The sequence below is a fragment of the Ammospiza caudacuta genome, chromosome 1 (assembly GCF_027887145.1).
Source record: "Ammospiza caudacuta isolate bAmmCau1 chromosome 1, bAmmCau1.pri, whole genome shotgun sequence".
In the NCBI taxonomy this organism is placed as follows: Eukaryota; Metazoa; Chordata; class Aves; order Passeriformes; family Passerellidae; genus Ammospiza; species Ammospiza caudacuta.
In genome coordinates, this window is record NC_080593.1 from 69,826,714 (window position 1) to 69,842,701 (window position 15,988).

Consider the following 15,988-nt stretch of genomic DNA (forward strand, 5'->3'; position numbering starts at 1 on the left):
TGTTTTTTAACTCAGAAAATCTAGCATTTAAGATTGTTCTTCCATAGTGAAAAAAGTATATGCAAGAAGCAGCTGGGCTTCACAAAAAGAGATACTGTACATAATGTGAAGATCCGACTTTTCTTTCCAAACTCAGTCATTTTATACCAAATCAAATTTCACCAGTCCCAGGAAGTATTTGAGAGATCCTTCTGTATTCCAACTTATTACCACAAGTTGCCTCAAGGCAATCCTTTCCTCTTTACTATATCCTGTAACTGTCTTGAAGCATGCAGAAACTGAATTGCTGTAAAACTGCATTACCCTGTCACGGGTTTGAAATCCTTAGGAAAATTGTGATAGCTTTACACTTTAAATTATTTAAAGTATTTAAAGTTTAAAAGGTCTTTTTTTTTTTTACAATTGAAAGAAATCCCATACCAAATTACTCATGAAACTGTAACAAAGACTATAAAAATGTCAGCATTAACAAACAATTAGTACATACACACATATATTAGTATATACTAATTGTCTCATTTAAAGATAGGGAAATTCTGTATGTTACAACACAGACTACTGGACTTCTAAGTGGGTTTTTAAATGTAGTTCAGTGTCTTCAGGGAGTTCTCTAAAACACACATACTCTCTAATAGGACAGCCAATATCTATAACTAAGGGTGGGTTAAAATTAATTGCCTGACACGTGAACCAAACTGGCTGAACAGTGATGCAAATCCTTCTGTGCTGCACTGAGCTACACTCCTGCCAGAATCCATAAAATACTGACTTAACACTGAATGTGCAGCCATGAATCTTGACTCTCTTGACCCTTCCCCAACATATTTTTTCCTCAATTCTCTTCCCATCCATTTGTATCCCCAGCAGAAAGCATAAATTGTATTAGCATATAGAAGCACACAAAATGCCCAACACACCCCACAAAAACAGCCCCCCCCCCCCCCGCCAAAAAAAAATCAAATCAAACAAATAAATCAAACCCTCCACATGCTGGTTTGAATGGAGCTGAATTTTCCTGCCTGACCCTCTGGGATTATTGATCAGAGGCTTGAACTTTTCACCCCTTTAGTAGCACAGGCTTGCTGTGCTGACCGCCGCAGTGCGAGGCTCGTCTGCCCGCAGGGGCTCCCGCTCGCGGCTGTGATAACCACTGATATTAATCATATCACTCCTTCCCCATTAACGCCGGCGTGCTCAGAAGGCTACTGCGATTACACGGCCTTTTTTTTTTGATTCGCAATAATCCAATCAATCTGATTTACACGGGCAGTGCAGCATCCAGCCCGTTAGCAGCCGGTGAGCTCCCGAGGCGCGGCTTCCCCTCGGTGCGGGGCACAAAGCTCCGAGCAGCAGCGGCGTCCCGGTGTCCCTGCAGCACACGGGCACTCGGAAAGATCGTGCCCTGAAACAAGGGGGGCTGAGTCAGCCCAGCGAGCCAGAAGCGCTGCACACAGCGACTGCGCTGGCTGCAGAAGAGGCAACTACCCAGAAAGTTGCTCGGTGCCATTTCAAATTAAATTGGAAGCCACGAAGCCAGGGGACGGGCAAAAGAAACACTGCAGGAGGGCGGAAGGCCGGAATTTTGTGCACGCTTTGTGTGAGGTATACATGGTACAGAAGGAGGTGAGACAACAGAGCCCAGCCGAGGCCGGGTCGCGCTCCGTGGCTCCTGTGCGGTGCCGGCCCATCCAAGCAGAGCGTCCCGAGAGGGCCCCGGCAGTGCAGCCCCCGTGCCTGGCCCAGCCTGCGGGGCTACTCGGGAGGCAGGGAACGCTGGGGTTGGAAGGGACAGCAACGCTCATCTAGCTCCATCCCCTCTACACACCTTCCACTACACCAGGCTGCTCAAAGCTCTGTCCAACCTGGCTTTGAACACTCCCAAGGATGGGGCATCCACAGCTTCTCTGGGCAACCTGTTCCAGTGCCTTAGCACCCTCACAGTAAAGAATTTTATCTTAATATCTAATCTAACCCTACGCTCTTTCAGTTTGAAGCCATTGCCCCTTGTCCTGTCACTCCAGGCTCTTGGAAAATGTCCCTCTCCAGCTCCCTCCGGGCACTGAACCACCGCGCACCCAGCGGATGCATACCCAGCCCGTGCGGGGGCGGTGTCCGATCCGTGCCGGGGCTGCTCAGAGCCCGCAGGGACCGAGAGCCCGGAGCGGCCACCGGCACTGGGCCGGGCACCGGAGACACCGACAGCAGCGGCACCGCAACCACCACAGCGGAAGCGCCTCCGGAGCCGGCGGACGTGACCTCACGGCACGGCCCCTTCCCGGCCCTCCCCGCCGCGTGTGGCGGCTCCCGGCCGGCGTCAAAGGAGGAGGAGGAGGAGGAAGAGGAAGGCGGGCGGGATCCGGGATGCTGCCGGCGCAGCTCGGGCGCGCGCCGCGGCACCTGCTGGTGTGCGAGCGCGGCCACGCGCGCCACCCGCGCTCGCGGCACGCGGCGCACGTGCGGGACCACGCCTACAGCTGCCGCGTGAGTGGCGCGAGCGCGGGGCCCGGGCCTCGGCGGGACCCCCTCAGGGAGGCGGGAAGGGAAGGGAAGGGAAGGGAAGGGAAGGGAAGGGAAGGGAAGGGTCGGGTCGGAGCTGCCCACGCCGCCCGTCCCGGGCGTTCTGCCTGTCGGCCGCTCCAGGGCAGCGTTGCCGGTGCCCCCCTCGCGCCGGACTCGGTGTTCTGTGGGGACTCCTCCATCCTTGCCTGCGCGCCTCATTTTTGGGGAGAGGAAAAAACAAAAAGCAAATTCGCACCGTTTATTGTTCGTGGTGTCGCTCAGCATGGGAGAAACAAACTCCTTCCTTCCTCCAGGAGCGAGGGAGCGGGCGGGCAGAAGGAGCAGAGGTGGTGCCAGTTAAGGATCTCTCTAAACACAGGCTCAGGGTCCGGTTTAGAAAGGAGATATCGTTTACTCCGGCAGGGCGCAAGGCGGAGGTTTCCACAAGTCAAGTACACCAGCTATCAAAACTTCTCACTGTTTATACATTTTAGCAAACAAAGAAATTAGAGTTCATTGGCTACAAGTTACATAGTTCTCTTATAAATTGGTATTTTGTCTTCTGTTGGTTGATGAGTCTCTCATGCTAATTAATCCACATGCTCAGTCTTTCTCTGCTTAGGAGTCAGGGGGTTTCTGCAGTCGGTGGCCGTGTTCTCCACCTGCCGCAATTGCCTTTTATCCTCTCAGAGCTGATTCAGCAGAATTGCTGGGTTTATTAAGTTTCTTACTTCTTTTGGGAGCTCTGCCAAATGTCTTTGTGGCCTCTGAATGCTGTGTTCTTTCTGCCTGCTGTCAGTGGTACATGCTTCTCCCGAGCTTTGTTAAGCTCACCCTAGGTCTGAGATCACTGAAACACGTCCAGCCCTAAACGTTAACAAAGAGACCTGGGCTTCACTTAAAGCTTATTAGCTGTGCTCTTGTTTCATGGATTAAATCTCCCTTCTTGTTGATTAGGCTTGAAAGTGTACAAAGGCCAAACATCAAAGAACATCCTTCCTTAAGAAGATTTGTAGTATTCCACATTTTGCAGCAATCAGGCAGGACCCTGTCTCATAACCCCCTTCTCATACCCTGTAACTCTCTGAGCTAATTGTTAGCTGTTTCTGACTGAGACATTTTTAGCAGCTAATCAGAAACTTTCTACAGGTGTGGAAGGCAGCTCGTTTGTCAGTCCTTACTTGTCTTGAACACGTGTGCTAAGGGAGATACACACCTGTTCTCCAAGAGCTTTGGGAAAGAAGTTTTTTGAGGAGCAGTGGGGGGAGCAAGGAAAGAGACCTTTGTGCTGCCTGGGAAGCTTCATACTTGCCATGTAATACTTGCCAAATATTACCTTGTTTTCCCTGGTCTGCCAGACTTCAGGGTTCTCTTGGTCTTTGGAAAATATATGGGGAAGCTTTTAAGCAAAAGGTAATTTGAAGATTCTACTTTGGTCTTTGCTTTTCCGCTAAGATTACAGAAATGCTCAGGCTACATTTTCAGTTACAGCTGCTTCAACAAGTGCTCCAGCAAGGGCTGAAGGAGGTGTCCCATTGCGACACCAAGATAAAATGTGTAATGATGTGAAACGAGATCTTCTGTTAACTCATGCTGTGTAAGATCATATCTTTACATAATACATCAAATGCTATTGTATAGTTTAAAAAAAAGGGAAAAAAAGCCCCACAAAACAAGAAACCAAACCCCAAACCACCAAATAATGTATTTAGTGTACCTAGAGACTGTGAAAATTGATACATTTTGAAGACAGTAGCCTGATATTACTTTTTTTTCCATCTCATTTTGACATAACATACTGATACATCTTTGAAAAGTAGAGGTTTTCTTTTCTATTTCCTGTTGTTTTGTTTGGTTGGGGTTTTATTCAGGACGGGTTTTAGGATAGGATTTACATTACAAATATGTTCCTAATAGGTGTCTTTTTTGATCCCGGAATGTGGGCTGCTACCTGAAGTGCTGAAAAGCGCAATTGCAGATTTTGGAGAGTACTACCTGGTGAGGAATTTACCCATTCATGAATTGGTCGCTCATGAATTCATTGATGCTTTCGTGAAGAAAGGTAAGGAGGAAATCTGAACAGAACAAATGTGGCCATAATGTACTTTTTTTATAGCACAGCAGAATTTTAATAGTCTTATTAGTATTTATTCTGAAAAGTGTTTTAAAGGAAGGAAAGGAAAAATACTAAGCAAATTCTTCATGAATTTGTTCATATGCTTTTTTCTGCTTTGTCATGTGTGACAACGTTTGTTGGTGCCCACTGGGTCCAAAACTCCTGTGATTTTTCCTTGTAAATTTCTCTCTATTCCACCTCAATTCTGAAAGCCAGCTATCGAGAGGGTTTCCATGTATCCTCACACCTGTTTCTGCTACACCTCACTTTTATCAGATTCTTGTAGATATCTTTCTTTTCCCTCTCTTGTTCCTTCATACTTCAACACAGAGCTGTGCTGAGCTGTGTTCCACAGCAGGCCAGAGAAAAATATGAATATGCTTCCTTATTTTTTATATTTCACTGAGAGAGCTGTGACAGCTCATCCTTACCCAGTAAGAGCAAAGAGGATGCAAAGAAAGACACAGCCTCTGCCCAGCCACCTTGTCTTTGTGTGAACTGGTAATAAAAATACGTCTGGGAAACAATTGTGTTTTCCATTTGATGACTGGGGAGAGTCACAGGTGGAAGGAAAGAAGATGTTTTCATATAGGGGCATATTATGAACATTATCCCTATTATAGGCCCTTTAAAATATTGCCAGAACAGGGTTTATAAAATTAATAACAATGCCATTTTGCTTGAGAAGGTGGAAGAAAGTTAGTGGATGAAAACACAAGAGTGATTCAGATAGTGTTTGTTTGTCATGTTTGGTTGTCTTGCAGTGAATTGTTTATCTTGCCATGTCTGTCTTTACAGGCTGTGTAATCTCATGTTTTTCTGCTTTACTGTTAAAGGTTCATGCTACGCACTTACCTATAAGACAAAAATTGATCAAGATAATACTGCAGCTCTGCTACCAAATGGTATGGGAGACTTGTTTTGGTTTCAGTAACTCATGTCAATTGTGGTCTGGGTTGTTTCTGGTTGTTTCTTTTTATTTGGAATGATGTCAGCTGGAAAATAATGCTTACTGTACTGCCAACTTTGTTAGAAATACGTGTGAATTGGAAAAAATACTAATTTTAGCTCTTTTTTTTCATTCATGCTGTTAAATTATTTATTTCATCTGAAGGAAGTTAAAAAACAATAAAAGAACTTCACTTATGTATAGTCACATTGTCAATGCTTCAACCATAATTGCAATTGCTACATAATTGCTTTGCAATCTTTACAAAGATTGCAATCTTTGTAAAAACATTGCATTCCAATTTCATGTTTCCTACTGGTCTTAAAGAATTTGTACCAAAAATGAAAGTTATCAGCACTGCTTAGGAACACTTATAAAATTTAAAGTGTTTGTTCTCATGACACCCCACCTTGGGTACTTCATTCAGCTCTGGGTCCCCAGCGCAGGAAGGACACGGACCTGCTGGAACAGGTCCAGAGGAGATCACAAAGATACTCACAGAGCTGGATCACCTCTCCTAAGAAAACAGGCTGAGAGAGCTGGGGTTGTTTAGCATGGAGAAAACTCTGGGAGAATCAGAGCACCTGCCTGTACCTAAAGTGAAGAGAACCACAGAGGAAATTTTTCGCTGGTCATGTAGTTGTAGGATGTGGGGGAATGGTTTCAAACTGGAGGAGGGAAGGTTTCAACTGGATATTAGGAAAAAGGTCCTTACTGTGAGGGTAGTGAGGCCCTGGAACAGGTTGCTTATAGAAGTTGTGGGTGCCCCATCCCTGCAAGTGTTCAAGACCAGGCTGGATGGGGCTTTGGGCAACCTGGAAGGTGTGTCTGCCCATGGCAGGGGGGATGGATTTGGATGATCTTCACTGTCCCTTCCAACCCAAACCGTTTAATGATTCTGCTGAGAACTATGTAACATGTTAAAAGTCTGTTTCAATTGCATCACAGTTTTATGAGAAGACATAAAATGTCCCACATCTCAGGTGAGAAAATGAAGCTATTTTGACCTTCAATTACATAGTCTTCTTTCTGTTTAACAGTACACAAGATATAATAGAAATACAAACTGGTCTATCTGCCTTCCAGCCTAAGAAGCTGTAATATGACAGGTGCCCATGAGGGCATGAGTAAATTCAGATTGTTCAGAAGAATTCTTTTATATGTCTGTTAGCACAGTCCTGGCAAAGTGGATAGTGATGTAGTTTGTGTGATACAAATGTTACAAGCTGTGCACAATTATTGCAGAGGCAGTGTTGCAGTTCCTGGTGATGTCACTGTCTGAACTCTTCCTCTGCAGCGTTACTTGTTTGTGTTCTGTGCTGTTCCTTGTGCAGTGGAACCCAAGGACTGTGCTGGAGAGAGCTGCTGTGTGAAGCTCTGTACCAAGCAGCAGCAGCCAGATCTAGGTTATGAGCACAGAAGCAGAGTTGTTCCAGCACGGATCAGCTCATCGCTAGCAGGCGTAGTTTACTCAGTGTGAGTAGTCCCACTGGACATGAGGAACTGCTTTTGTTTATTTAGTTGAGCAGTGCATGTTGAGCATGAATGTTTACTAAAGCAGGCCCTTGTGCAATGTAGTGCTCAGCTAATGACACAGCAAGTGCTAGAGGATGAGTGGAGGAAAGATGAAGACAATGAACTGAGTAGTACAGTAAAAAAGCTATGACTATCTCAGGAATAATATTATGCTTTTCTTACTCTAGTTCACAAGACCTCTTTGATAAAAAAGAATAATTGAGTTATAACCTTTTTTTTTTAAGGATTAATCTGGTAATCCATTTAACTGGAACTAAGGAGTCTGCATTACATTAGCAATACCATTGATCCAAAGCTAACGTTGTAAAAGGTGTACAGTTCTCAAAAGACTTCAAAGAGAACCAAGTAGAAGACTATTTATATTAAAACTTGGTTTGTTTATAGGTAAACTAATTCTGTCAGTGGATAAGGACACTTATGAGGAACTTGGACTGCAAGGTCGCCCTTCTCGGTATTCAGGCAAAAAAGTCATGCGATACAGTAAGTATTTATTTAAACGGGGCTTATTTAAGAAGCACCTTGTTGGCTGTTGAAACCTCCCTTTCACTACAATTGGTTGTTGTCTAGGTTATATTTTACCAGATGCAAATACAAGGACTGCCTGAAGAGAGAAAGTACTTTTTCTCCAAGTAGTAAAGCAGCTTTAAGGACACAAACACAACACCTTTTCAGTACTCTATAAAAATTTTAATTTCAAGGGTTCTCATTGTGCTCTTTCTACTGCAGTGATGTAGTACTTAAGAATTTTTGCATACTCTGCATGGTGTCTATACCTTCTGATATAAGTTAGAAAATTTTAACTGATTAAGGAGGTGTTTAAAATGTGCACACTGTACAAAATCAGTGAAAAGCCTCACACAAGGCTGCATGCTTAAAAGGCAGAATTGTTCTATGTTTCACACATCTAAAATGGTAATCTCTATGTACCAAGTACTTGAAAAACATATTTTTTAACAGCTGCAGAGGAGACATCTTGAGTGTGAATTTTATTAATTTGTCTTTTTAGGAAATAAAAAAACCCAAACATGAACACTGTGCCATCTCAAATGAATTGGAACTTGCAGCAGTTGATTGGTATAGTTACATAAAAACTTTAGGAGGGGAAACTTGTTACCTCTAGTAAGTATTTTGGCAAAATGGGACATAATTTTACCATTCTGATCATCAAAATATATAATGAAATTTCCATTTGAAAAATAAATATAAATTATGCATGGGACAATTCACCTAGGAAAAAACCAACCTATTGAAAAAGTGTTACTCTGTATACATGACAGACTTGTTGTTAGAAATTATAGGGGGTTTTTTACTGCTAATAGCTTGCCTGATTAGCAACATATTTTTAAGGCACTGTTCAGGGACTTCTGTCAATGCCATTTCAAGAGGAATCTGTCCCTCTAGTCATGAGGAAGCAGTTCCAGATTATATCAAAATAAGGCCTGCAGGAGGTGAATATTTATTTAAATAACGGGGAGTCATATTTGCATAATCAAATAGTTTGTAAAGGTTCTGCAAATGTAAAGAGGAAGTTTAATGTTCTTTGGTTTCTTTGTGCTCTTCTAATTTAATAATAATTTCTTTTTTACTTGGGTACCAATAGCTATTGTGTATTTTCTGCAGTTATCACTGTTGACTTGACTGATGCTGGCTTTCACCCTGAGAGCAAGAAACATAACAGAGTGCTTTGGGCCTTGAAAGAAAAGAAACCTTTAGAATTTGACTTCCTACTGGCTTGGTATAATACAGGTAAATAAGAACCAAAAGCAAAACTAAAACGCAGCTGACGTGAAGTCCAAATATTTTTAGTTTACTGGGGTTTTTTTCTAGTGATTGTACAAATGCATTTTCAGTGGAGGAAAAAGTTGGATTGAAAAGTGTATGGGTGGGATTTTTTGTTTGTTTTGTTTATTTGTTTGGGGTGGGGTGGGTGTTACTTCCTGTGCACAGAACATCTCAGTTCAGGGGCACAACAGTGATTCATAGGAGATATATTAGTTGCTTCATTTCCTTTCTCTGTGTTGCCCAGGCCTTGTGGCAAAACTGCCTGTTTGATGGTGCTGCCTCTTGTTTATAAATTTGTGACATACGTAACCATTATCAATATTCTTTTTTTGGTTTGTATTTTTTTTTTTATTAATACACATAAGTTATGTATCTAGTTACATACTTAGGATGAGGAGCTCTGATTTCCTCAGTAGAAGACATGTACAGATTCCCTGTTTACATCATGTGCCCAAATACAGAGTGCTGTTTGATCACTTTATTCTCAAGCTTGTTTGAGATTGGAGCCAAGTAAAAGGTTGCTATAAGAAATTGTACTGTTTCAAATAATCTTCTACTATTTGTTTTTCTACTGTTTTCCAATTACACTATTTTTTCTTCTGGACTCAAGTATTTTTCCTCCTCTGAGGGAATTTTTTTTAAGTCCTCAGTTGTTTATATTACCTCAGAGCAGGCTATATGAAGGGATATGTAGCATTTGCATAGAACTGATGAAAACTGCAAGTGTCATGGTTTTCTTCATCACAGATGTGTAGCTTTTTGGTGTTGTTTTGCTTTGAGTCTCCACACTAGGGAGAAAGGGTATTAGAAAGGTTGCTGAGAATGCTTTCCCATCTCCTCTTTGTATTATTCATTTTTCCTGGCTCTTTAAGGTCAAGTCTGAGCCTTGGAAGGAGTTAACTCATCTGAGAAACAGAAGCTGTTTACAAGCTCCTTTAGGAGTGTCCCATGTTTAACTTTATTCCTTCATGCTTCCCCTCCCCCTTTCCAAGTACTAATCATATGACAAGGATGCTTCCTTGTTTGTCATACAGAAATTGTTTAAAGGCTTGCAATTCCCGTCCTTGTAATCTTCAGGAAAGAGTCACAGTGAAGGCTTTTGCTACCATAAATGGTGACATAAATCCAACTGAGGTGGCAGATCTTCACGCTCAGCTTGCTTGGATTTATTGACCCTGGACAGAGAGCAAAATGCCTCTAGGGCCACTATTTTTCATATGTTTGCTGCTGCCCGTGCTAACAGCATTCAGGAAGAATAGCAATTTTTTTTCCCCTCACTTTCTTACATCCCCAAAGCAGGTCAGGTCAATCATTTCCTGAATATAGAGTTAAATCTGAATGCCTTTCTGTGCAAGAATCTTGTGCTCATAACACACAAAAGACTATTAGTTCCTTAGTACTGACAAAAATAAAACTTTTATGGGTTTTTATTAATAGATATGAGACATTGTGTAGATTCTGCTGTAAGGGAAAAAATGGGCTGTGTTTTGTCAAGAGAATGTGTGTCCTCTGTGAACGTTCTGCTTTCAGCCTTCCTGCTGATATCTGGTGTTTCTTGCTATGGCCAGCACTGCAGGATTTTTGGTTTTCATACCCAGTTTTCCTCCAATGTGGTTTTGGCACCAAGAAGAACAGGAAAAGGAAATATGGAGCATCTCATGTCTTTAATGACAGAGGCAATACAATCTTTTTCCTATTGCTGTAATTTCTATCACAATTTTACGTGTTTATTGGATGAAATTCAATGGCCTCTGGAAAGCTTTGATGGTGTGCCTGGTTGCTGTTAACATAGAAGGCTGTGCTGTAGCTAGAGGAATTCTTCTGTTAGGGTCTGACTGTAGTCTTTGAGATTTCCTGCATTTAAGGCTCTAGCTGAGGCTCCCACATGCAGCAGACATGAAAAATGCATGATTTTCTATATTTTACTAGGAATTCTAGGGCAAAATTATGCATTATTTGAACCTGTTAGGCTGACAAGTGCTAATAGAATGTAAGGGAGGTCATCTCTTCTGGCACTCTTCAGACTTACATATGTCTTTATAAAAATACTAAATTAAGAAGAATTCAGTGACTGTCTTTGTCACTGTGCCCTTTGGAACAACCTTTTTTTGAAGAATGACTCAAAAAAAGAGCTTAACTCTCCTTTTTCTATTCCCCCAAATGATTGTCTTTGATGATGTAAATATGGCTGATAGACTTTAGGCAGTCCATATTTTCTGACCCTGTTCTTGAATTTCTGCTGTTTACACATGCCTTTTCTGTGGTATCTAGATATTCCTCTGCACTTTAGACTTTTCATGAGTAAGGCATTATTACTTGGTCTCCTAGACACCCATTGTTACTTCTTGGAAATAGCACATATTATCTGGAATTTGAAATTTAGGAGAATTTATTCCATGTCAATTACCTCCCTGCTTCAAAAGCAAGTTGGTGATATCTCTGAATTTAAAATATGCCACCTTAGGTTAGTTTTTCAGTCTAGGTACCTGCTGTTTTGGGTCTCTTACTAGTGCTTTCCCACAAGGCCATCAAGGTACATTTAATTCTTACAGCCATACTACAGTGAAGAGGTATCAGGGAGAGGGGAGCAGGGGTGAATTTATTCTTCTAGTAAAGCGATATTGGTGATGTATTTTGATTTCTTTACCCTCTCCTCTTTCTTCTCTCTTCAGTCCTTATGCTCCAGATTATTCTGAAATTTCTCTTGACATTATTGATAAATCTGTTCTTAAGCCTCTAATCACATGTTCACTTTTCCATTATTCAGGGAAAATGCTGTTCTGAGGTGACATTCCTGCTCCATTTTATCTGTTCCTTTTCAGGAACACTCTGAGTTCATCTTTTTAACAAGCTCATTTTATTACTCATGCAGTTAATTCTGCTTGAATTTTGTATTGGCATATCAACACTTTGTAGTGAGATAGCAAATTTACTGAGCTGTATTAAGTTGCTGAATCTTGCACTAACTTTTATTTCCAAGAGGATAAGGAAGCTGAAGATTCTAAGGTTCTGCCATGGATTAAAAGCACACAAGCAGTTTCACACTGCGTTTTTTGTTTATATACAAATGTTTCACGTATTCACTGCTTCTTTTGTTTAGTAGTTTCATAACAGCTATTTGTGGTACTGTGTTGTTAAGGTGCAGAGGGATCAACATTGATGTCATACTTTTCAAAAAGCCAGATACAGGCCCTGAAGCCAAAAATAACATTCAGCACCTTAAGGGACTTGCAGTGTCCAGTGTTACAAAGTAATGATCTACGAGGAAAGCCAGAGGAGTTCTGCAGTACAGAGGAGCTCTTTGAATGGCTGGGGGCTGTCTTGAATCAAGTTAGCTTGTAAGTACTTGAATTTGTTTGATCTTTAAAAATGTTTTAAGTAAGGAAAACCACAATTTATTTTAAGAAATAGTCAAATAAAAATTAAGACAGACACTGTTTAATAAGTGAGAGTCTTTTATGTTAATGTTAATGTAAGTTAAATGTTTAAATGTTTATGTAAGTCTTAAATGATTTTACCTGTATTTTAGGGGTACCAATATGTACTGGGTTGGGCTGGGATAGAGTTAATTTTCTTCACAGTAGCTGGTGTGGTGCTGTGCTTTGATCTGTGATTAAGAATGTTGGTAACGGGATGTTTCGGCTATTGTTGGGTAGGGCTTGCACAGTCTCTCTGTCTCCTCTGTGCACTCCTTCTGTCTCTCCTATGGCCCTGCCAGTAAGGAGGCTGGGAGAGAAGCCAGCCAGCACAGCAGACCCCAGCTGAACAGAGGGATATCCCACATCATGGGATATGGTGACATGCTCAGCAGCAAAAGCTGAGGCAAGGATGGGTGGGAAATGTTCCAAGTTCCAGCTTTGTCTCCCCAAGTCAGTTAGAAGCCCTGCCTTCCTGGAGATGGCTGCACATCTGCTTGCCCATGGGAAGTAATAAATGAGTTCCTTTGCATGCTTTGCTTTGTGTGGAACTTTTCCTCTGCTTATTAAATTGTCGTTATCTTAACCCATGTATTTTCTCTCATTACCCTTTCGGTTCCAGGTGGGAGTGGGTGAGGGAGCAGCTGTGTGGTGTTTGGGTGCTTACAGGGTTAAGCCACAGCACCATGAGATCTTTTGTATTGGTTGCTTGGTTATTAATTATTTGGCATTGATTTAGATGATATACATAGATCCTACTTGTTTGGTACAGGTTCTGATTACTAAGACATCCTATAGAATATTTGAAGCATATTTATTTCAGTTACTTCATTGTTTTTTCTTCCAGAGACAACAAATCCTCCAGCTTCTTATCAACCTATTGCTGTCCTGAGCCCAACACAGTGGTGGAAAAAGCTTTTTTGTGCACAATCACAGGCTTTATAATTCCTGAGAAGATTATTCAGTTATTGGAGCAGCTGTGGTAAGGATTGACAGAAACACATTACTATAGCACTTAAACACTTCTTATTTGAAATCACTTTTAAGTACTTTGCAGTTGTAAATAAATAGCAAAATACATAAATATAGACTTCTGTTTTAATTAGGAAATTAACTGGAAGCTTGACATCAGTATAAAATGCAATAGACAATTTTGAATGCCTTGAATTTGAAAAAGCCATGTAGTCATGACTTTGGTTTTTATCTGAATTTTTAAGAAACTGGCTGTATGGTACTCCTACATTTTTAGAATGCGGAGTGGATAGTATCTGGCTTTGATTGTTCATAATCTATTTCCTCTCTGGTGGTAAAAGTATTTGTATCAAGCATAGCCTTAGACTACTTCCTTCAATGTCTTTTTTCTTCCCTGATAGCAATTATTCTCATTAAATTTTCAATTTTCTGAAAGACAGTGCATGCTGTAGGAAAGTCAGAACTGCTACTTTGCAACTTAGAACTTTTTCTAATTGCTACAACTTGCAGATTTGCCATGTATAAAACTATGATAGGAGTAATAGATAGTCAATCTTACTTTGTTCCCTAATGTGTTCTGACTATTTTCTTTCAAGTTTATTTATTATGGACTAAACTTTTTAACTGTTAATAATTTTTCACTGAAGTGTGTCTTTAATTGTTTTACTTTATAGTGTAGACTTGAATGTGCTGCCTATTCCATTATAATCACTGATTGTCTTGTCTTCTTGCTTGCAGTTGCTATTTTGGTGAGCCAAAACTGGCACACTGGCTGACCTTAACTGTGCATGGCTTTGCAGACAGCCCTGTTTCCTGGAGAGAAAGTGAGCATGGTTTCCACAAAGGAGGAGAGAACTTGTACAACTTTGTCATTTTTAGAAATCTGGACTACTGGCTTCACATGGCTGTAGGAACTCATGATGATTGTCCTCCATAAAGCTATGTCCACAGAAGAAGTTCTCTAATAATCCCTTGTTACTGACAGAAAACTAATAAAATATTTTTTGTACAGGTAGTTATGTAACAGATTAAGTACTAAGAGTCTGATCATGTTTTTTGTAGCCAATGGAAGGAATGGATTTTTGTTTCTTCACTGTCATACAATGCCATCTGAAAAACTTCACAGCTTTTAGGAAAAGTTAAGTTTTTGAGACTTTTTCTCAGGAATCCTCTTTTCCAGGAGCAAATTTAGAATTTAAAAGTTAGCTTTACAGATTGCTAGCTAAAATTTTTGTCAGGAAAGCTCATTTTGGGATTAAGTGTTTTATTTCTTTACATGAAAGGTCTGCAAATCCTTCATATCCCTGTTAAAGGTATTTCAGACTACATGCTAGCAAAGAACCCAAAGGGGTGGATGTGTTCTTCTTGATTTGGTAGGGGGTAGGAGAATAAAGGTGAGGAGAAGGTGTGTAGCACTGGGAGAGGCACCCATGAAATGTGGAAAAAGTGAAAGCTTACTGACTTGCCCCCCTGATTTTGCAGATCACAGTTGATTGCCAGAAGAAGTATGTTTCTGACAGTGAGGCAAAAGTCTGCTGCTTCCTTTCTTAACTGACCTACACACAGGCACACAAATCTCTACTTTCAAAGTGAGGGTGTGGTTCCTGCTTCCAGGCCAAGCCATGGAGCTGCGATGTTACTGCAGACACGTTTCTGGGAAGGAAGCTGTGGACGTGCCCTCACACAAAGCACTCAATGTGAAGCAGGTTTCACTAACAGTACGAGTCATGCTGAGAGCATAGGCAGCCATAAAGAATCCACATTACTCTTGTTGAAATCCATGGAAAGGTGGATGGTGGTTTGGGGAAGGTGGGATTTGGGGTTTGTTTTGAGGAGTGGGTACGTATCATTAAAGTATCAATGCAGTGCTAAAATTGAAGTTGTTCACTTGATGGGGTGAGAGATTGGTACTGGAAACTGGGGAAAAGCTGTAGTGGAAATGTCAGGATGAGTGGCACAGAAAAGCAGAAGGACTGTGGGAAGCAGCTAAGCTCTACTTTTATCTGTTTATTGTTTCTCTTCAGTGAGGAGGATCCTGCTGGATGATTTACCAGGTGGTATTTGTCTAGCACACCCCTCCACTACCCATAACCCTCTTTTGCTCAAGTTCTGCTACGTGTCCTACAATCACAACTCCAAAGAATCAGCAGTTTTCTAAATCATGATGTTATTTCTCAAAATTGTGCTGCATGAGATGTTTCTAGTAGGCTGCCAGGAGCAAGAATTACATGTACAGACACAGACTCACACAATCCCAAACTGAATAGACAATGGTACAAGAGTCTGGGAAAATTCTTGCCTTGGCACATGACTAGGGAATACTTAACACGGTTGTGTTTCATGACTGTGCATCAGTGTGAAGGGCTTAAGTGTTGACTGAAGTCTGCTTTTGAAAGTGTCTGTTGAGGCATTATGGACTTAGATAAAAGAAACTGGTAATGAGAAGTATCTTCCTTTTTCCTCTTGACCAGAAGATCAAGTTTTTACTTGAGACATCCTGGAAGTTACACCTGTAGCAAAAATTCTAATACAAAGTTTAAAATCCTACATTTTTATGAAAAATTGAAGTTTGCAGCTTCAGAGCTACTAACTGCAGGCCCTGTGAGTGTGATCATCTTTCTACCAGATTCTAGTAAAACCTTTTCCTCAACAGTATATGCGGGCATAAAACCAAGTGTAAAATATTCTGCTTGAGGGGGAAAAAACCCACCCAGAAGT

General features: G+C 41.4%; 1 protein-coding gene across 1 annotated transcript; it reads left to right on the forward strand.

Annotated features, from left to right (window-relative positions):
* The first annotated feature begins 2,303 nt into the window (after nucleotides 1-2,303).
* On the forward strand, nucleotides 2,304-14,991 carry RPP40 (ribonuclease P/MRP subunit p40). The gene is made up of 8 exons (XM_058810290.1): nucleotides 2,304-2,481; nucleotides 4,417-4,561; nucleotides 5,452-5,520; nucleotides 7,485-7,580; nucleotides 8,721-8,846; nucleotides 12,022-12,220; nucleotides 13,146-13,280; nucleotides 14,009-14,991. Exons 1-8 carry the CDS (start codon nucleotides 2,362-2,364, stop codon nucleotides 14,205-14,207), a joined length of 1,089 nt encoding a protein of 362 aa, XP_058666273.1. The 5' UTR covers nucleotides 2,304-2,361; the 3' UTR covers nucleotides 14,208-14,991.
* The last annotated feature ends 997 nt before the right edge of the window (nucleotides 14,992-15,988 follow it).

Excerpts from the sequence above, each read along its gene's own strand:
- RPP40 (XM_058810290.1), top strand. The coding sequence starts at position 2,362 with ATGCTGCCGGCGCAGCTCGGGCGCGCGCCGCGGCACCTGCTGGTGTGC. Across the intron at positions 7,581-8,720 it reads CAAAAAAGTCATGCGATACA|TTATCACTGTTGACTTGACT; the intron begins GTAAGTATTTAT and ends TATTTTCTGCAG. Across the intron at positions 8,847-12,021 it reads ACTGGCTTGGTATAATACAG|GTGCAGAGGGATCAACATTG; the intron begins GTAAATAAGAAC and ends TGTGTTGTTAAG.